This window comes from Scyliorhinus torazame, chromosome 6 (assembly GCF_047496885.1).
Source record: "Scyliorhinus torazame isolate Kashiwa2021f chromosome 6, sScyTor2.1, whole genome shotgun sequence".
In the NCBI taxonomy this organism is placed as follows: domain Eukaryota; kingdom Metazoa; phylum Chordata; class Chondrichthyes; order Carcharhiniformes; family Scyliorhinidae; genus Scyliorhinus; species Scyliorhinus torazame.
This window is the reverse complement of record NC_092712.1, coordinates 168007353-168030475: the sequence shown is the minus strand read 5'-3', so window position 1 is coordinate 168030475 and position 23123 is coordinate 168007353. Positions and strand designations below refer to the sequence as shown.

General features: G+C 47.0%; 1 protein-coding gene across 1 annotated transcript in view; it reads right to left on the bottom strand.

Annotated features, from left to right (window-relative positions):
* Nucleotides 1–442: 442 nt before the first annotated feature.
* Nucleotides 443–23123, bottom strand: part of sdhaf3 (succinate dehydrogenase complex assembly factor 3) — a 74651-nt gene continuing 51970 nt past the window's right edge. The window contains exon 2 of the mRNA XM_072509067.1: nt 443–897. Within this exon, the coding sequence (XP_072365168.1) occupies nt 694–897 (204 nt within the window). The 3' untranslated portion in view covers nt 443–693. The remainder of the gene's footprint in view (nt 898–23123) is intronic.

The window sequence follows — 23123 nt, the reverse complement described above, 5'->3', positions numbered from 1 at the left end:
TCAAATCCTCCAACTGTTTAATCTAACAGCTTTGCAAGCATGCACACATCACAAAGACTGCAGTGGTTCAAGATGCAGCTTATTATACCTTCATAAGGGCAACTATGGATGGACGTTAAATGCCAATGTTGCCAGCAAGGCCCATATCCCATAATTTCTCTTAAATTGCAAAAATAATCAGCAAACCTGAATTAAATTTAGCTTAAACATCAGGTTAGACAAAATTTGTAGGCAAGTTCCTACCCAAATAATAATATACTCACGACAATTGCAACCAATTATTCACAGAGATATCATTGAGCAAGATGGATTCTTTGCATACTTTATCAAGATTACAAATTACTTGACATGCATTGTTGTTAAACTTTAATTATTTACATGGAAATATTCCTTTACCTAAAATTAGGCCGATGATTTTAATACAGTTGTACAGAAGAACTGGTTCAATATTCAGGAATTTATTTAGTTGGAAGCACATTTATTAAATTGTTTAAAAAAAACAATGCATCTGTTCACTGTTTATTGTGGCAAAAGCAAATGGTTAATTGTTAAACATTGCTGGATACAGGAAAATTACACTTCAAATTTTCAGACTTTATTTCCAAGAGTAAAAATACATAGGAAGTAGGTACAACAGGTATAGTTTCCCAGTTTTCCAATGTTAAGTATATGTTATTGTTGGTAGTCACCAAATCATTTCTTGTGAGAAGGGTCATCTTGATTATTGAATTGGAAATTAGGTTTTGTGGCTTCCTGCATCAACTCATATAGCTGTCCAATCTGTTCTCCACTAAAATTATTTAGTTTATTTGCTGTCAAATCAGCTCCATAGGGGGCACTCTGCATAGGCGACATCACACTCTGCGTAACTTGTTCCTGTAGGAGATCTGCATATGCCTGAGCCAAGACAAAAGAGTGCACATTAGAGGTCTATGGCTTAAAACAGAAAATTGGTCATTAGGCATGTTACCAAAAATACTTTATGAAACACTTATGAATACACTTATCAAGAGCTGTAGGAATGCATTAGAAACTGGTTTCTCCATGAAGAAATTAACATAGTTTCCTATAAATCAATGCATTTATTAACCTTTATCACAGAATGGTCGCGATCTACCAACCTCTGGGTTATGGGCTCAGCATGCTTCCGCTGTGCCACTCTGTTACCTCACATTTATTACCTTTTATAAGAGATAGCTATTGTTAATATTATTTTACTTTATTTGGATATTAGTAGCAAGTACCTGTTCATATTATTGCTCTAAGTTCAAATTGTACTTTAAATGTGACTTGCATCAGCTAATTTAAGTTAGTTTTCTAACTGCTGTAAGGAAACTTTTATATTAAATTGATATTTCTGAATAAAAGCTTTAAGTAGTTAAATTGAAATTACTGTCACATTAATACAAATCAAAAAAAGTACATCACTGAATTAAGAATTTAACTTTACTGATGGACAGAAAGACAATAAAATTAATTAGGTCAAGATTAGAGATTCAGGAATCATATGTACAATTAGAGAGAGGAAGATAACCAAGTATAGACATTGGAAACAAAGACCCAACAGGTTTGTCCTGGCAGCAATTGAAGGAGAAATTAAGGATTAAACAGGAGAGGAAGAAGGAAAATCGGATGGGTGAATAACATTGATACATGGACTTGGGGAAGCTTGAAGAAAACCAGAGAAGAAACAGGATGATAACAAATATTCCCACAATGGCTATGGTGAAAATGACCAAATGAACAATTTTGTCTGATGAAAATAATATTATAAGTATTCTAACATAAAAATGTTTTATTGTACTTTCAGGTTTTCATAATAAAAACTTTCATAATAATCTAGTTCATGAAGGTAAGAAAGTGGTTTGAATAGGTATTAAAGTAACTATTTAGGAAACAGTTCTGCAGATGCTGAATTTAATTAAACCTGTGATAACCTGAGTATAGCACACAAGTAAATTATTTTCTTAATTACCACTTTTTGTGTCCCATACGTTTTCAGAGCATTTGAATTTTTTTGCCAAAGTCAACAACTTTGTAAGAAGATTTAATTCATAGAAATTTTACCTGATAAATAAAAAGGACCAATACATGAAAAGAACCTACCGGCCTACTGAAATAAATGTTCGGATTTCAAAAATTGTTCAGCTGCAATGGATTACAGTGCCTTCCATTTTTACCTTATAAATGCTTAAGTAATGTTACTAACTCTAACAAGCGAGAATGACTCCTTTAGAAACTGTATTACCATACTGTATACTGATCAATTTTTTAAATATTTAACAGAAAAAAATCATGGGGGTGATTCTCCGATATTGAGGCCAAGTGTTTGCGCCGTCGTGAACGCCGTCGCGTTTCACGACGGCGCAAACAGGGCCCGGACACGACCTATTCTGGCCCCCACAGAGGGCCAGCATGGCACTGGAGCGGTTCACGCCGCTCCAGCGTCCTTACGCGGTGCCAAATGGGCGCGGTGCCAGCCTGCGCATGCGCAGTTGGGGCAGCCCAATCCTGCGCATGCGCAGTTGGGCCGCACCATCCTGCACATGCGTGGGGAACGTCTTATGCAGGCCAGCCCCTCACCAACATGGAGCCGGTGTTCTGAGGCCGCGCGCGTGGAAGGAGGTAGGCCCCGGGGGGGGGGGGGAAAGAGGCCGGCCCGCCGATCGATGGGCCCCGATCGCGGACCAGACCCCATTGGAGGCTACCCCGGTGAAGGAGCCCCCCCGCTTTGCAGGCTGCTCCCCCCCCCAAGCGTTCCCGCAGATTTCCCGGCGGCAGTGACCAGGGGTGGACGGCGCCGGTGGGAACCTTTCGTGTCGTAGCGGCCGCTCGGCCCATCCGGCCGGAGAATCGCCGCTCGCCGGTTCTCCGAGAGGCCCGGTGCGAATCGCGCACCGCTGGTTTCCGGGGGGCGGGAGAATCGCATGTGGGGGTCGGGGCGTGGCGCGATTCGGACGGCGCCCCGGCGATTCTCCCACCCCGCCTTGGGGGGGAGAATAGCGCCCCATAACTTTCTAGCTGGCAATCTTGAAATTAAAAAAAAATATTTAAAACGCAAAATGGTATCTGAAAATCTATTAGAATTGGAATCTTTATTAAATATATTTCTGCAATATGCTGGAAAACTGTACAGCACTTTGCACTAGTAGCACAGTGGTGGTCACAAAGTTCTGAGAAATGAACCACCATTTCTAGAATAGAAAATATATATATTTTTATTCAAACAATATTTTTCAATATTGTAAAAATAACCCCAACACAAACCATCCCAGCCAAATATAATACCAATACTCTTCCCCCCCCCCCCCACCCCCCTCAGGTTCTCCTCGACAAAGAAGACCCTAATGAGCTAGCCAACCCCCCCTCCCACTTCTTCCTCTAACAGCTGACAGTAACCAGCTCCCTAAAAAAGGCAATGAATGGCTGCCACCTTGAGTAAAATCTGTCATTGCATACTTGGGGCTGGATTCTCCCGCCCCGTCCACCGCAAGAGCACCACGGGCGAGACGGCAACAATGGAAAAATCCAGTGACCTTGGGCTAGATTCTCCGAACGTTGGACAAATGCCTTAGGTGGCACCAGAGACATCCAGTCAAGCAGGACTCGCCACTGGGCTATTAGCACAGTGAAGGTCAAGACATCTGCCATCGTCCCCATCTGCAGCAGCGAGTCCGACACTCCAAAGATAACCACCAACGAGCACGGCTCCAGCTACACCCAGAATTCCTAACATTGTTTCAAAGGAGACCAAAAATGAAAAAGCTTGGGCAGGACCAGAACATGTGACTGTGGTTCGCCAACCCTCTAGAGCACCGTTCACACAGGCCCTCGATGAGAAGAACCTGCTCACGAGTGCCCTAGTCAGGTGCGGCCGGTGCACCACCTTGAACTGTATCAGACCCAAGCTTGCACACATGGAGGTGAAGTTTAAAAAAAAAAAATTTTTAGAGTACCCAATTCTTTTTTTTTAAATTAAGGGACAATTTTTCGTGGCCAATCCACCTAGTCTGCACAACTTTGGGTTGTAGGGGTGAGACCCACGTAACCAGAGGGAGAATGTGCAAATTCCACTCGGACAGTGACCTGGGGTTGGGATCATACCTGGGTCCTCAGCGCTGTGAGGCAGCAGTGCTAACCACTGTACTACCGTTTCCACGCTCAGATGGAGGTGTAGTTAACCATGTGAAATGCCTCACTCCACAACCCCTGTCAAAGACTAACACAACTCGTCCTCCCACTTCCTCTTTACTTCTCGTGATGCCTGCTCAGTCGCCAACAGCTGCCCATAAGTGTCTGAGATCCTTCCTCCCTCCCCTAGCTCATCCAAGGACAGAACTCTATCCAAAAGCGAAGGCGCCGGAACAGGGAAAACGAAGGAAGTTCCGCACGCACAAAATCGCGCACCTGAAAGTATCTGAATGCATTCCCTCTTGGAAGTTGGAATTTCTCCATAATCTCATCTAAATCAGCAAACCTGCCCTCCAGAAACAAATCCTTAAACCTCTCCACCCCACCCCAGCCCTGAAAGTTTTAAAAAACCTTTTTAATCGCCACATTTTGAACAAAAGAAAAACAAAACAAATAACAGCACAAATGACACCACCAAGATACAGCCTGAAACATTGACTCGCAAGTTCAAAAAATAAGTTAAAAAACAAAAATGGAACAAGCCAAACCTCCCCCAGCTTAGTATTCAATGTCAACTCGTTCCCGAAAGTGCATGATAAACAAACCCCATGAATTGTAGAACCCCTCGTTCGCCTGGAGAAGCTGACCTCCACCCCAGCAGGAACCGCCTAGGAGCAATCAGGGAGGCGAAGGCTCAAACGTTTGGCCCTGCACCTGCCTGCAACCCGGGCCGATCCGACACCCCGAAAATGGCTTCTAGGGGCCCCAGCTCCACGTCCACATGTAACATCCTGAGATGATGTTAAAAACCTCCCTTCAATACCTTTCCAGCTTCAGGCAGGACCAAATTATATCTATATGGTTTGCAGGGCCTCTCCCACACCGCTCGCAGACATCCTCCACCCCCTCAAAGACCTGACTAATCCTTGCTTTTGGGAGGTGCGCCCTCTACACGACCTTCAATTATATCAGCCCCAACCTCACACATGAGGTTGAGGCATTCATCCTTCGCAGCACCTCACACCACAGATCCTAGTCCATCGCCTCCCCCAACTTTTCCTGTCACTTGGCCTTAATCCCCTTCCATGGATACCCTATCCTCCTCCAAAATCTTCCCATAAATCGCAGACATCACCCCCCTCTCCAACTCTCCTCCAACAGCAATGGAGCTGGCACTTTCGGGACGGTTGGAAATTCCTTCCTCGCAAAGTCTGGAGTTGGAGGTACCTGAACCCCTCCTCCTGCGCCAACCCGTACTTGGAATTCACAGTGCAGAAGGAGGCCATTCGGCCCATCGAGTCTGCACCGGCTCTTGGAAAGAGCACCCTATCAAAGTCCACACCTCCACCCTATCCCCACAACCCAACCCAACACTGAGGGCAATTTTGGACACTAAGGGTAATTTAGCATGGCCAACCCACCTAACCTGCACATCTTTGGACTGTGGGAGGAAACCAGAGCACCCGGAGGAAACCCACGCACACACGGGGAGAACATGCAGACTCCGCACAGACAGTGACCCAAGCCGGGAATCGAACATGGGACCCTGGAGCTGTGAAGCAATTGCGCTAACCACTATGCTACCGTTCTCCCCCAACTTCTCCAGCCTTGCAAATTGTCCCCCAGGAACAGATCGTTCATTGCCCTAATCCCGCTCTCCTCCCCCCTCAGAAACCTCACATCCAGTCTCCCCAGCTCAAACCTATTATTCCCCCTAATTGGCATCCCCCTGACTTGGGCCCCAGCTTAAACTACTGTTTAAACTGCCTCCAGATCTTCAGGGCTGCCACCACAACCGGGCTCCCCGAATACTTGCCCGGAGCCATCCGGGGCGGCACTTTTGCCAGCACCCTCAACCCCGATCCCCTGCACGAGCCCTCTTCCATTTTAACCTACTGGGACTCCCCCACCCACTCCCCAATGACCCAACCCCGCACCTTCCAAGCCTGAATGTTGAGGCTAACCCAGGAGGCACAAACCCATGGTTTCGACAAATCAGCGTCAACAACCACAGAGCTTAATTTAAAATGCTGCCTAAATTGATTCCACTTCCCAGTGAATGAGCTGGCATAGCGGGCTAATTTAGTGTGGATGCCGCTTATGGTAGCGAGGGATAGGTTTATGTATTTGGGGATTCGGGTAGCGAGGGAATGGACAGGACTCCATAAGCGGAACTTTACGAAGCTGGTGGAGGAGGCTTGGGAGGATTAAGAGGTGGGATACACTGCAATTAACGCTGGCGGGTAGGGTCCAAGTGGTGAAAATGAATATTGTGCCGAGGTTTGTTTCTCTTTCAAGCTCTCCCGATCTTTATACCAAAGGCCTTTTTTCGGAAAGTGGACACGATCATTTCTGACATTGTATGGGCACGGAAGGTGCCGAGGGTGGGGAGGACCCTGCTACAGGGGCAGAGGCAGCAGGGGGGGTTAGCATTGACAAACTTGCTTCATTATTATTGGGCGACAGATGTGGACAAGGTACGGCGGTGGTGAGAAGGGGTAGAGTGGGTTAGGATGGAGGAGGAATCTTGTAAGGGGTCTAGTTTGAGGGCTATGGTGACGGCAGCGTTGTCAATTTATCAAGTAGGTATTCAAGGAGCCTGATGGTGCAATCCATGGTGATGATATGGAATCAGTTGATGAGGCATTTTAGGGTGGAAGGGATGTCAGTGCTAACGTCGCTGTGCGAGAATCATGGGTTTGAGCCAGGGGGATGGATAGTGTATACAGGAGGTGGAGGGATATGGGGCTGGTCTAGGTGAGGAATCTGTATTTGGAGGAAGGGTTCGCCAGTATGGAGGAGCTAAGGGAGAGGGTAGAGCCAAGAGGGAGTGAGTTCAGGTATCTGCAGGCTAGGGATTTTGCATGAAGGAGGAGGTTCCCAAGGTTGCCGAGATACACACTGCTGGAGGGACTGCTGCTTCCGGATGGGGAGGGGGAGGGAAGAATTGAGGATATATACAAGTGGCTGGGGGAGCAGGGAGGCGAGCGGGTGGTGAAGATCAAGGAGAAATGGGAAGTGGAGTTGGGAGGGGAGATCAATTGGGGAGTATGAAGTGAGGCACTGCGTAGGGTCAACGGGACCTCCTGTTGTGCAAGGATGAGCCTGATACAGTTTAAGGTGGTGCACAGGGTGCATATGACTCGGGCAATAATGAGTGGGTTCTTTCAGAGAGTAGCAGATGAGTGTGAGAGCTGTGGGCGGGGGCCAGCGAATCATAAGCACATGTTTTGGGGCTGCGTAAAATTGGGAAGATTCTGGGCGCAAGTGTTCGCGGTCTTAGCCAGGATAGTGGAGGAGAAGGTGGACCCGGACCCTTTGGTGGCGATATTTGGGGTTTCAGGTAAGCCGGAGTTCATGGAGAGGAGGAAGGCCGATGTCTTGGCCTTCACCTCTCTGATTACAAGGCGGCGAATTTTGCTGGAATGGCGATCGGTATCGCCACCAGGGGTAGTGGCTTGGTTGGGTGACCTGTACGACATCCTGCGATTAGAGAAGATAAAGTATGAGTTAAGGGGCTCTTCAGGTTTGAGGAAAGGTGGGGGATGTTTGTGACCCTGCTTGAGGGGCTGTTCGTTATGGGGGAGGGGATGGGTGGGAAAAATCTTTACAGACTGCATAGTTGATTGCTGGGAAGTATGTTTCCCGGGGTGTTTATTCGCTGTAACCTGTTTTGATATATGTTTGTAATAAAATACATTTAAAAAAAGAAAAGAAAATTGATTCCACATCCTCAAAGAGGCAATTATCTATGAGCTTGACAAAAATTTCATCAGGGAGAACAGGAGTGGAGCAGTAACATGGGCACTGTAACTCGTTCCTTGCACAAAGCCACCTCCATCCACCCTCATATGGAACCAAATCCTTAAACCACGACCGCACCTTTTCAATGTTTGCAGCCCAGTCATAACATAGTCGACTAGCTGCAACAACCCCCCCCCCCCCCCCCCACCCCGATTGTCTATCCCTTTGCAGAAATACCCTGCAAACCTGAGGGGTTTTATCCATCCACACAAAAGTAGATATTAACTTATTGAGCCTACCAAAGAAAGCCGTAGAAAGAAAAACTGGGAGAGACTGGAAAAAAAACAGAAACCTAGGGACCATCTGTACTCTTCCTGCCAAAGTCAGAGAAAGGGCATTCCACCTCCTTAAATCAGCCTTCATCCCATCCACCAGATTGGCCAAGCTCAGTTTACAAAGCGAACCCAATTATGGGCCACCCGAATTCCCAGATACCGAAAACTTGTCTTGGCTAGGCGAAACGGTAGCCTCCCCAGATCCACTCCCCTGCCTGGGGAAGGGGGGGGGGGGTTTAAACCAGGAAAACTTCACTCTTGCCCAGGTTTAACTTATACCCTGAAAAAGTGAAAAACTCCCTAAGCACCTCCATCATTTCCCCACACATTGGGCAGCGGGTCAGTGATGTATAACATCAAATCATCCACATGTAGGGAAAACATATGTTCTCTCCATCCACACTCTATCCCCCTCCAACTGGTAAACGACCTCAACGCAATGACTAGCAGCTCAATCGCCAAGGCAAACAACAAGAGATAATGGCCACCCTTGCCTTGTACCACTGTACAGTCGAAAGTAACCTGAGCTCAAGGCATTAGTAAAGACACTCTCAGTGGGGGCCTAATGCAAAAGCCTAATCCAAAATATAAACTATGGCCCAAAGCCAAAATGGCAAAAAATTTCAAAAAGGTACCCCATTCAACTCTGCCAAATGTTTTTTCCGGGTCCATCGAAATAATGACCTCTGGCTCGGTCACAGCGGAGGATGACAACATCATATTCAACAATCTCCTAATATTGGCTGACAACTGTCGGCCCTTAACAAATCCTGACTGCTCCTCCAAAATCACCCCCAGCAGGCAAGGCTGCAGAAGAGTTGCGAACATCTTAACCAGCAACTTAGCATCAGCATTTAGCAGAGAAATCAGTCGATACGGCCCACACTATATGGGATCCTTGTCCTTTTTCAGAATCAAAGAAATTGATGCCTGCGGCAGCGTTGGGGGGGGGGGGGGGGGGGGGGGGTCAACACACCCCGGGATAAAGAATCGTTGAACATATCCTGCAGAAGTGGAACCAACAGAAGACGTGCAAACGGTTTATAAAATTCAACAGGGAACCCATCTGGGCCCAGTGCCTTGCCCACCTGCATTAAACGAACACAATTCATGATCTCCTCCTGTCCAATCGGTGCCTCCAACGCCTGCCTTCTCTTATGTTCCACCTCCGGTAAGATCAATTCATCCATAAATTGTAACATTACCAAGTTATCCTCCAGAGGCTCAGACTTATACATCCCACAGTAAAAAGCCTCAAACACTTCATTAACCTTCTCCGGGGCAGAAACCAACCAGCCACCTGAGTCCCTAACCTGAACAATCTCCCAGGAGGCAGCCTGCTTCCTTAGCTGGTGAGCTAACAGATGGCTGGGCTTCTCCCCTTACTCATAAAATGTCCCCAATAAGAGGGAATCAGATCTGCGCCCCTTGACATTCAATGTCCCCCATATCAACATCCTGGGGGTTACCATTGACCAGAAACTGAACTGGACTCACCATATAAATACTGTGGCTACAAGCGCAGGTGAGAAGCTAGGAATTAAGCAGCAAGTAACTTGGCTCCAGACTCCCCAGAGCCTGTCCACCAACCTATAAGGCATAAGTCAAGAGTGTGATGGAATACGCACCACTTGTCCGGATAACTGCAGCTCCAACAACTCTCAAGGAGCTAGATACCACCCAGGACAAAGCAGTCCTCTTGATTGGCACCCCTTCCACAAATATTCACTCCCTACATCACCTCTTCCATCACTTTACTGATGACTGAGAGTACACTGATTGGGTGGTAATTGGCAGGGTTGGAATTGTCCTTTTTTGTGTGTACAGGACATTACTGCATAGATGCCAGTGTAAATGCTTCCATTTAATATGGTATCTGGAAAACAGCATTTCTAACACGATAGCACCCCTGCAGTACTACACTGGGGTGTTAGCCTAGACGTAATAATAATAATGATTTTTATTAGTGTCACAAGTAGTCTTACATTAACACGGCAATGAAGTTACTGTGAAAATCCCTTAGTTGCCACATTATAGCGCCTGTTCGGGTACACTGAGGGAGAATTCAGAATGTTCAATTCACCTAACAAGCACGTCTTTCGGGACTTGTGGGAGGAAACCGAAGCACCCGGAAACCCACAGACATAGGGAGAACTTGCAGACTCTGCACAGACAGTGATCCGAGCCGGGAATCAAACCCAGGTCCCTGGCGCTGTGAAGCAACAGTGCTAACCACTGTGCTACCATATCTTCTGCTATGGTGTTTTCAGTAAACACAGTCCCTATAATGCAAAAGGCTAACTGTGGTCAGATACACTCCCCAATCGATCTTCTGTGAATTTCTCCCCCAAACCCTCCCTCCAGATGATTATTACACTGTGAGCCAACTAATCTCACTCGATTAGTGGCTTCCATATGAGCTTTTCCAAACTCCACTCTCAAACAGACACAACGTAGAATCCTCTCTCAAACAATGCTTTCCCTCAGCTGATACCCGCTAGGATCCACATCTAGGATTCCCAACTCTCAGTATTCCTTCACCTTGAATAGCCACGAGCTTTCAAACTGTCACGAGCTTTCAAACTGTCACGAGCTTTCAAACTGTCACGAGCTTTCAGACTGTCACACAATCTCTCAGGTAGTTTCTAAAGTGGGCCTTGGTTGTTAAGCAACATCTCATTCTTTCTCCAAGCTCTTGCTTACCACCTTTCACGCCATAAACTCTAAGTGCAATAGAGACAGTTCGAACAGAAATCATATCCCCCATACGGGCAGCACGGTAGCACAGTTGCTTCCCAGCTCCAAGGTTCGATTCCTGGCTTGGGCCACTGTCTGTGCGGAGTCTGCACGTTCTCCCAGTGTCTGCGTGGGTTTCCTCCGGGTGCTCCGGTTTCCTCCCACAGTCAAAAGATGTGCAGGTTAGGTGGATTGACCATGCTAAATTGCCCTTAACTAAAGTGGGGTTACTGGTTTACGGGGATAGGGTGAAGGTGTGGGCTTAAGTGGGGTGCTCTTTCCGAGAGCCGGTGCAGACTCGATGGGCCGAATGGCCTCCTCCTGTACTGTAAATTTTATGATACCTTTGTTTTACATGAATCTAGAATTTTCTCTGTTCTTACACAGAAACACTAAAATAAACGCACTTAAATCTATACCTTATCTCTAATATCCAACAATACAAAGATAGGTCACTTAAAACCACCCCCGCTTGCAGGAACAAACTAAACCTCCTGAGACAGCACCTTCCAAACCCATACCCACAACAAACTAGGAGGACAAGGGCTGAAGATGCATAGGAACAACACAACTTGGAAGCTTCCCTCCAAGCCACCCACTATCCTGACTTGGAAATAGATCACTATTTCTTCACTGTCACTTGGTCAAAATCCTAGAACTCCCCATCCTAACCATGTACTTACACTACATGGATTACAGTGGTTCAAGAAGGCAGTACACCACCATTGAAAGGGCAGTGGGAAATGGCAAATTTAAAAAAAAAGAGATCTTTAAAATTATGAAAGGTTTTGCAAGACCTGCAAGAGGGGAGCATAACTAAAGGCCATCAATATAAGACAGTAACCAAGATGAAGCGAAGGTCGGGGGAAATAATTAAAAGGGCAAAAATCCGTCATCCAAAAGTCAGAATTCTGTGAAATGGCATAGATTTCTCTTCCCTGGATGACCTTACAAGTCAGAAAGCAGCAGTGTTAAGAAGAATGTCAGTGCAATGTCAAATCAGTGACAATGGATTAAACTGGCTTGTAAACATGACATCAGATTAATTTATAGTCAGGCATTCACAACATGTTGCTAGTTTTTATACTCATCTAATTTAGGAATATAATAATGCATCATCCAGCACCGGTAACATTTACAATTTTTCAATTCTCAATTTATAGATTCTGGAGTTGAACTGGGTTATCTATGGTTCTGTCCGAGTCTGACAGGATTTAATCTACAGATGGAATTGAGTTTTTTAAAAAATGAGCATGGTTACCTAATGTCACTTGTGAATGCCTACAAACAGAAATATTGGATGTAGTTCAAACAGATCAAGAGTTATCTAATTTTAAAAATGGAAGCAATATTTCCAGATGGATTTCCACTGCCAAAATGCAATTCCATATTGATTTGTGGATTAGAGGGGGACATAACAGTCACACTGGGATTGACAGAACAAGCAGTTGTAATTATTCAAGAGGTTTCCAAGGCCAATGAGAAAGCTAGATAATACAATATAATCAAAATACATATTTTACGCAAGCACTTTATCCTTGCCCTTGAATTTCCAGCTGGCATGGAGGAGTTGTACCCAGTGGTGGATTCCACGGGGAACCCCAAGGAACCATGTTCGGAGAGCTAGGTGCATTGGTACTTTACATGTGTGCCTAGGAAATTCCTTCCTTTAAACCCTTGAAGGAATTCAGTGGAACTCACACCGGTGAAACCTTCCAAAGATTTACATTTTTAGTACAATAGTACAACTATTAATACAACTTCAGCACTATACTTACAATATTTGTGTTAGTGTTCGAGTAATTAAAGTGAAAAGCAGCAAGACAGCTTAATGGAGAATATATCCTCCAGTCAGCCTGGCTCAGTGGCAGCATCTGATTCACCAGTCCAAACTTGAACTCATAATCTAAGATGACATATCAGTGCAGTACTGGAGCACTGAACTGCATATTGGTGTCATCTTTTGGATGAGATCTTAAACTGTATGTCTGCCCATTCAGAAGGATATTAAAAAATCCAATAGCAAAAGTCCAAGACCTGCATTTTTACCTGGTGTTCAGGCCAGATCCCTTTCTCAACTAGCACCAACAAAAAAAGGAATAACTGGTCCTTTATCTCAGTTGCAGTTTGTGGATTATTGATGCTCACAGATTGACCACCATGCTTACCAACAAAAAAAATATTAAGTATGACTTCTGGTGACCCAATGTAGGGAGAAGAGGCGCACGAGGTGGCTCCTGTTGGAAAGCTGATTTTTTTTTAAACCTTTTAAAAAAATGTATTTGATTACAAATGTGTATCTAAAAAGGTTACAGCACATAAACACCCCGGGAAACATGTTTCCCAACAATCAACCATACAGTTTGTACAACTTTTCCACCTTTTTCTTTCTTTTTTTTAAAATTTAGAGTACCCAATTATTTTTTTAACCAATTAAGGGGGCCAATCCACCTAACTTGCACATCTTTGGATTGTGGGGATGAAACCCACGCAGACACAGGGAGAATGTGCAAACTCCACACGGACAGTGACCCAGGGCCGGGATTCGAACCTGGGTCCTCAGCGCCGCAGTCCCAGTGCTATTCCACCTTTTTTAACACTCCCGCGAAGAACAATTCGTCAAACACGAACATCCCCCACCTTTTTTCAAACTCCTCTGCTGAGCCACTTAGATCATACTTTATCAACCGCATGAAGTCGTACAGGTCACCTAACCAGGCCACTACCCACGGTGGCAATGTCGACCGCCACTTCAGTAAAATTTGCCACCGTGCAATCAGAGAGGCGATGGCCACAACATCGGCCTTCCTCCTCTCCATGAGCCCCGGCTTTTCCGAAACCCCAAATATCACCACCAAAGGATCCGGGTCCACCTCCTCCCCCGCTATCCTTGCTATGACCGCGAACACTCCCGCCCAGAATCTTCCTAATTTTTCACAACCTCAGAACATGTGCGCGTGATTCGCTGGCCCTCGCCCACATCTCTCGCACTCATCTGCCACCCCCTGAAAGAACCCATTCATTCTTGCCAGAGTCATTTGTACCCTGTGTACAACCTTAAACTGTATCAGACTCATCCTTGCGCACGAGGAGGGCCCATTTACCCTACTCCCCAGTTAATCTCCCCTTCCCATTCCCTTCCCCTTCCCCGCTCGGGAGGACTATCCTCTCCCTTAGCTCCTCCAGACTGGCAAACCTTTCCTCCAAATAGAAATCCCTCACCTTGACCACCCCCACTTCCCTCCACCTCCAAATACACTATCCATCTCCAAAGCTCAAACCCATGATTTTCACACAGCGGCGTTAAACTGACATCCCCTCCATCCTAAAATACCTCCTCAACTGGTTTTAAATCTTCTTTGTAGACTGCACCACCGGATTCCCCGAATACCTACTCGGTGCCATTGGCAATACTGCTGTCACCATAGCCCTTCGGCTGAACCCTTACAAGATTCCTCCTCCACCCTAACCCATTCTACCCCCTCTCCTTCCCACCATCGCGTACTTTTTCCACATTCACCGCCCAATAATAATGAAGCAGGTTCAGCAATGCCAACCTCCCTGTTGCCTGTGCCTCTGTAGCAGGGTCTTCCTAACCCTTGCACCTTCCCTGCCCATACAAAGTCCGAAATAATCGTGTCCAATCTCCAAAAAAAGACCTTTAGTATAAAGATCTGGAAAAATAAACAAGAACCTCGTCAGAATATTCATTTTCCCATGTCCATGGACACCACTACCTCCAGTACCAGGACTCCTGACGAATTCATGATTACATTCAACAACCTTCTTATATTGCTTGCGAGCTACCTGCCTTTCACAAAGCCAGTTTGATCCTCTGCAACCACCCCCGGGACACAATCCTCCATCCTCCCCGCCAACAACTTAGTCAATACTTTCAGATCCATGTTCAACAGTGAACATACGACTCACATTCCACCGGGTCCTTCCCCTTTTTTGGGAATAGCGTGTTTACTGCCTGTGCCATCGTCTCCGGCAGCACCCCCTTCTCCAACGCCTCATTAAACGCCCCCAAAAGATGTGTCAGGTCCGTCGCAAACTCTTGATAAAATTCCACCGGATACCCATTTGGCCCTGGAGCGTTCATCCACTTCATACCCCTGATACTATCCAGCACCTGTGTACAACCATAAACTGTACGGGAGTTAAACTGTCCCGTAACAGCCTCCCCGAACAGGTGCTGGAATGTGGCGACTAGGGGCTTTCAACAGTAACTTCATTTGAAGCCTACTTGTGACAATAAACGATTTTCAATTCATTTTCATTTTCACCTCCCTCAGCCCCAGGGGCTCCTCCAACACCTGCCTCTCTGCTTCCTCCACCTGGGGAAGTTCCAGCTCGTCCAGAAACCCCCTCATGTCCCCCTCCTTTTCCCCCCCACCCCCACCCGGTCCGTCTCATAAAGACCCTGGCAATACTCCCTGAACGCCTCATTTATCTTTCCCGGCTCTGACACTGCACCCTCAACCCCTTGCCGGATCCTCAATATTTCCCTGGACCCGGCCTGTCTCCGCAGCTGGTGCACTAGCATGCGACTCGCCTTCTAACCATACTGATATTGCACCCCTCTTGCCCTACATAGCTCTCCTACCGCGCTTCCCATTGTCAGCCTGTCAAATTGACCTTGCAACCTTTTTATCCGCCCCAATCCCTCTGTGGTGGGCACCCTCGAATACTCCCTGCCCAACTCCACTATCTCGCTCATTAGACAGTCATATTCCACTCTCTTTTCCCCATCCGCATGGGCCTTGAACAAGATAATTTCCTCCTGGACCACTGCCTTCAGCCCTTCCCAAAAAGTGCGCACCGACACCTTCCCATTCTGATTCAACTCCACATACTCCTTAATCGCTGCCCGCACCTTATCGCAAAAACCTCCATCCGCCAACAACCCCGAATCAAACCTCCACACTGGCCTCTGCTCTCGTCCCAGTTCCAAGCCGAAGCTCCAGCCAAGGGGGCACATGGTCCGAAATAACTATCCCCGTGTACTCGGCCCCCTCAACCCCAACCAAAATCTCCCGCCTCACTACAAAATAATCGATCCTCGAATACACCTTACAAACGTGTGAAAAAAAGGAATAATCCCTCCCCGCTGGGTTCTGAAAGCGCCATGGATCCACCATACCCATTCTTTCCATAAACCCACCCAGCTCCTTTGCCATTCGTACTCTACCCATCAACCTAGAGCTCGACCTATCCACACTCGGCTCTAGGGCACAGTTAAAATCTCCTCCCATAATCAACTGGTGCCTGGCCATGTCCGGAATCGCTGCCAGCAATCCCTCATGAAATCCACATCATCCCAATTTGGGGCATACACGTTTACCAACACCACCGGCAAACCTTCCAAAACCCCACTCACAATCACATATCTCCCACCCGGATCCCTCACTTCCTTCTTACTCACAGATCCCATTTTCTTGCTCATTAAAATTGTCACTCCCCTCAATTTCGAATCCAACCCAGAGTGGAAACCTGCACAACCCACCCCTTGCTTAACCTAACCTGGTACTTCACGCAGGTGATCTTTAACTAGTCCATCAAGTCCCTGGACGTTCCACGTCACCAATCTGGTGGCTTACACCTCCATTCCCCTCTACCGTCTATCATCTTTCCCACTTATCTCCAGCCTCGTTAATTATACCCTGTACCTCGCCCATCCCAGATGGCCCCCTACTCTACCTCTGACCTCAACCTCCCCCACTCCCCCCCCACCCCCTCTTGGCCATCTCTCTTGACCTTCTCCCCACCTCACTTCCGTTCACCAGCATTACTTGCTAGCATGGCAGCCCCTGCCCAAAGGCTCCCCCCAATGACCTTACCCTTCCCTCTCTCCTTGCTCAGGGAAGAAGGCTCCCTGTTGACCTTACCCTCCCCACCCAAAGACTCATCCTGAACTCCAGGTCACCTCTCCCGAAAGCAAACAACAAACGATAAACACAAACAGCGCCATAAAATAGGAGGGGAGGAGGTGGGAACGTTTCACCCCTACCACCCTTTACCAATCCAACAGTAAACAGCAAACCCAAAAAAGGGTCCTTTCCAAACCGGAGGGAACAAACCCCCCCCCCCAATCTCTACCCCTAATTCAACCATATTCCCAACCATTACAAAATGCCAGCACTCCAGTTCCCTAGCATTGTCCACTCAGTTCTCCCCCAGTTTGAAGTCCTCGGCTGCTTCTGGGGTGTCGAAGTAATATACCCTGCCTTCAAACGTCACCCTCAATTTCGCCGGGTAGAGCACCACAAACCTGATCTGCCGCCGGTACAGCACCACCTTGGCCGTGTTGAACCCTGCCTGCAGTTTTGCCAACTTGGCTCCAATGTCCTGACATTTTCGGACCTTGTTCCCATCCCATTTGCAGGTGCACTTCTCCCTAGCCCAACACATAATCTCTTTCTCCACAAATTTGTGGAGTCTCACGATCACCGGCCGAGGCGGCTCCCCAGCTCTAGGCTTCTGCCTCAGGGAGCAATGCGCTCTGTCCACTTCAGGGGCCTTATCTAGCACCCCCCCGCCACCAGCCCTGCCAGCATCATCGAGACGTACCTCGTGGCACTCACACCCTCCACTCCTTTAGGCAGGCCCACTATCCATAGGTTCTGCCTTCTCAATGTGTTCTCCTGCTCTTCCACCTTTGCCCTCGACGTTTGCAAAGGTTTCCTAAGAGTCCCACCTCTGCCTCCAGTGCCACCACACAATCGCTGTGGTCTGAGATCACTCCTTCGATCTCTTGGATCTGTGACCCCTGCACCTCCAAACACTTCTCCACCTGTTCTAGAGAACTCTTCAGGGGTGCCACTGCTCCTTCGATGGCCTTCGAGCGATTCTCCCGCATCTCCTTCCACTGCTGGCGGAAATCCTCCTTAATAAAAGCCATCAACTGCTCCATCTGGGGCTTTCCACCTCACACCAGCTTTTCCCTTTCACCAGCTGCTGCACCACAGGCTTCCTCCAACTCTTTGGCCAGATCTCTCACTGTCTTCTGCCGAGTTTGGTAGCCAGCGGACATCATAGAATTTACAGTGCAGAAGGAGGCCATTCAGCCCATCGAGTCTGCACCGGCTCTTGGAAAGAGCACCCAAGGTCAACACCTCCACCCTATCCCCATAACCCAGTAACCCCACCCAACCCTAAGGGCAATTTTGGACACGAAGGGCAATTTATCATGGCCAATCCACCTAACCTGCACATCTTTGAACTGTGGGAGGAAACCGGAGCACCCGGAGGAAACCCACGCACACATGGGGAGGATGTGCAGACTCCGCACAGACAATGACTCAAGCCGGAATCGAACCTGGGACCCTGGAGCTGTGAAGCAATTGTGCTATCCACAATGCTACCGTGCTGCCCACTCCTGGACATACCACTCCTGGGGGAAACTACTCCTCCGACCTTAAACTACACCTTTTCATCGAAATTACACCCAATATCAGGTAAAAAGAACGGTTTCTTACGCCTTCGAGGGGGAGCTGCCCTGTGTGCGACCACTCACGCCATGGCCTCCACCAGAAGGCTTTGCCCTCTTTTCTGGCATAACAAACATTTATCCTTCAAAAACCTAATAATTTACTGAAATAGAGCTTCTACATTATGAAGATGCCCAGGAGACACAAATACAAGGAGGATTCAGGCCGAAATGTCAACAGATTCTGAAACCTCACACGGTTCTTCTGGAAGTAAGATGGCAGGCATGGGGCCTCCTTTTCCGACCACTCCACTAATAGCCGAGGATCTCGTCAGCATTCTGGTGAGCGAACTAGAAAAACACCGTCATGTTTGGTGGTAGAGCTTAAAAGATCGATTGAAGAGGTCTTAGCCCCCATTCGTTTGGCCTTAGAAAGCGCAAAATAAACCATTGAGGTTCATGGAGCCACAATTAAAGGCATTGAGATAGACCACAGCGATCGGATCACCTCTTTAGAGGCCGATCTTACTTCGGTGGTCGAATGTAATAAGTCATTGAAGGCAAAACTGAGTGACCTGGAAAATTGATCCAGGAGGCAGAACATTTGCATTGTGGGATTACTGGAGGGGATGGATGGCCGTACCCTGACTGTACATGTTTCAGGCATGTTTTGCAAGCTGGTCAGGCCTCCCCACCCCCCACTGCCAAAAAGAGTTAGACCTGGCCCATCACTTTCTGCGGCTAAAGCCTCGATCTGGAGATCCGCCTCGTGTGGTTATCGTGCAATTTCATAGTTTCAATGATCGGAGTGTGGACCTATCGAAACAAAGAGCTGCCTTCAACGGAGTGAAAGCGATCTTAGATAGAAATGGAGTCAGATTCGGAATGGTTTACCTGGCTCGTCTTCGGGTGACTGTTGGAGAAAAGGACCGTTTTTGGTTATGCCAGAAGATGCAGACTCCTTTGTTTGAAAGCTCAAATTGGGCACGGTTTAATCTCCCTATTCCCTCCCCCTTTCCGTTGGTGTCTGTGGTTCCTCTGAGGATCCCCTCTTCTTTTGGCCTATTGGTTGTTGGCTACAAACAGGTCTTGGAACAAGTTGGTGAAAGGCCTTCACAACTTGTTGAAGACCTCTTCCGATGCTTGGATGGTGAATTTGATTTTCTCCATTAAGAAAAATTCTGACAGGTCGGCCAACCAGTCCACAGCTTTAGGTGGTGCTGCTGATCTCCAGCTGAGCAGGATTCTTTGGTGGGCAATTAGGGAGGCAAAGGCTAGGACATCACCCTTCCTATCCATAAAACGTTCTGGCTGGTCTGATACCCCGAAGACTGCCACTTTCGCGCATGGCTCCACCCTCATCCATCACCGTCTGTGCGGAGTCTGCATATTCTCTTCGTATCTGCGTGGGTTTCCTACCGGTGCTCCGATTTCCTCCCACAGTCCACCGATGTGCAGGTTAGGTGGATTGGCTATGCTAAATTGCCCTTAGTGTCCAAAAAAGGTTAGGTGAGGTTACAGGGATAGGGTGGAGGTATGGGCTTGGGTAGGGTGCTCTTTCCAAGGGGCGGTGCAGACTAGATGGGCCGAATGGCCTCCTTCTGACCTGTAAATTCTATGACTATGATTCATCCCCACGACCTTGGACTTGGGTTCTGAACACCCTTCTCAGAAGCAAAGACGCTTGGGGCATGCCCAGAACATGTGGTTGTGGATGGCCAGGCTTCCCTGACACCGTTCACATCTGTCCTCCACCTCCGGGAAGAACCTGTTTATTGAGGTTCTGGTTAGGTGTGCTCGCTGAGCCACTTTCAGCTGCATAAGGTTTAGCATTGCGCACATGGAGGTGGAGTTGACCCTGTTCAGTGCTTCGCTCCAGAGTATCCACAGTATTTCAAACCAAGCTCTTCCTCCCATTTTTCTCCTGTCTCTTCCTCCCATTTTTCTCCTGTCTCATCCAGTGGGGAGCGAGCGTTCCTCAGTAGTCACTCGTACAAGTCCCCAAAGTTTCCTCCCCCTCCCCCGCCAAGTTGGCCAAGTCCAGTAGTTCTTCTAATAATGATGGTCTTGGCGCTTCTATCTGTCTTCATTTTGCTACACAAGTTTTTATTTTGCATAGAAACATAGAAAATAGATGCAGGAGTAGGCCATTCGGCCCTGCGAGTCTGCACAACCATTCAATATGATCATGGCTGATCATGCAAATTCAGTATCCCACTCCTGCTTTCTCTCCATAACCCCTTGATCCCTTTAGATGCAAGGGCCATGCCCAGCTCTCTCTTGAATATATCCAACGAACTGGCCCTAACAGCTTTTTGTGGTTCGTTGGCCACTCTCATTCAGGTGCGGCCAGGGCTTCCTCGCCCCTTGGCTTCTCAAGGCTCCTATTACCTCTAGTCTCCTTGCGGCCTCTGGTGCAGTGACTGTTCCACATTTTGATTATTTGCTTGTATCTTCTTTAATAGATTGAAGAGGGTGATGGGTGATCAAGTTGTCTAAATTTGATGTCCCAGAGGAGAGCCACCTTGTGTGTGTCCGCCCAGCACATTCCGTCACCGGATGTGCGATGTTGTCTTCTTCCAGGAAACCTACTTACATGTCAAGGACCAGACCAGACTTAGGTTACCTAAGGGTTGGGTTGGGCAGGATTTTCGCTCTAGTTTCAATGGCAGGGCCAGAGGCACAGCAATTTTAATTAATAAGAGTTCAATTCTCCTCCCCTCGGATTATGGCAGACCCTAATGATCGTTAAATTATTGTTTGTGGTTCCCTGGTGAACATTCCGGTAATCGTGGTTAACGTTTATGCTCCTAACTAAGATGGCACAAACAATTCTCTTTTAAACTCTCTCCCCTCCTCGACTTGCACCAGCTGGTTTTAGGAAGCAACCTACACTGTAAATTGGATCGTTCCAAACCTAAATCTCTTGTCCCATCTGGGATGGCCAGGGCTGTGTCTGTCTTTATGGCACAGATGAGGAGGGGTGAACCCTGGTGCTTTTTAGGGCCTAGATCATAGGGTCTAGATACCTGGAAGTATAGCTGTGAATGGTTTAAAAAAAAACTGGGGTTAGCAAAAGGCCGGAATAGAATGATGCAAGAGGTTTGTGAGGATGTTGTTGAGCTGGAGGAAATCACAGAGATAAAGAGATACAAGGGCCATAGAGGAACACATCGAATATGAGAGTTTTAAAACTGAGGCAAGCTAAAATATAGACAGCAGGTTTTTGGATGAGCTCAAATTTAAGAAAGGTGGTGGGTTCCCACTTTGCAAAGAGAGCACAGGAATAGTCAAGTTTAGAGGTAACAAAGTCACGAGGAGTGCTTCAGCAGAAGAACTCGAGCATGGGCATTGTTGACAATATTATGAGGAAAAAGTAGGCCGTCTTGGAGTATATGGGTTGGAAGTTCAACTCAGGGTCAGAGGATGACAAGGTTGTAAGCGGTCTGGTTCTGTTTTAAATAGAGGCCATGCAGAGGGATGAAGTTTGTGGTTAGGCAGTAGAGATTGTGGCAGGGACTGAAGACAATGACGTCTGTTTTCCCAATATTACATTGGAAGGCATTTCTGCTCATACCTTATCAGATGTTGGAGAATGAACATCACAAATCAGAGGCAAGGAAGGAGTTGAAAGTAGAAGTGCGAATAGAGCTGTGTGTTTAGTCGTACGTGTCGTACAAGATTGTTCAGGATATACAAAATTTAATCCAGAATGTTATTTCAGAGGAGATTGAGAAATAGTGCAATGGCATAGAGTTATCTTTTACTCGCTGTAGTTTAAATAGAAGAGCAAAAGATATTCTTTATTCAGAGTAATAGAGTAGTGAAGTCAAAAAAATCCTAGAATCACTGAAGAAACAATTAGATATAAAGGGGAGAGTACTGGATTCTCTCTGGATGGATGTACTAAGATATGTCAAATAGCCATCTTCATCTATAATTATCTTGTGCTTGTCACAGACAACTTAAGGTTTGTTGTCACAATTTAAGGCATCATCTTAATACCATTCCCATTCAGAACGATGCAGAGACATCGTTGCTTTCTAATTTCCACAGCCTTAAAACGTCTTCAACCTTTTATTTCAGGTACGGAGTTGTGTGTATAAAAAGGAACATTTTACCGTGTAGCATATTTACATTTTTAGCAAAATATGTCTCGGGCGAACATATTTACGACAGAATGGCTTCCATCTGTGCTGTGACTACTCTATAGTATTGAGCTATCCAAGTCTTTAGTGCCACCTTATGGAAAATGGTGGAACTACAAGCACAATTGGAGCCAGATTTTGCTCACAGCAAAATTATTCTAATGTCAATAGCTGCATGATACAAAAGCTCGCTGCCTATGTTTCAAAAGACAATTGTAAGATGCAAAACTTCAGCACAAACTTCAAGTCATTTGTGGATCGCAAGATGGCAAGGTTTTTGCACTGAATTGATCCCTTGAGTGATGCTGTTGGGAGCTCCTTGGTCATGATAGGGTCATCCATGACAGCAAGGTTGAGGGGTAGGGGGAGCTGTCAGAAAAGGTGGGGTCCAAAATGTCAAGGGAAGAACAGGCAAAGAAAGACTGCGTCCCACCAGCTGAAAAGGCGGAAAAAGGCTGCGGCGGCAAGATCTTGGACCTGTGGTTGAACAGGTTACTGAAATCTGACCAAGTCGTCAAGATTGTATGGACAATAACGATGCCCCAAGGACCCCATGTTAACAAAGCTGTGTGCAGATCTCTACCAGGGTCCATTTGT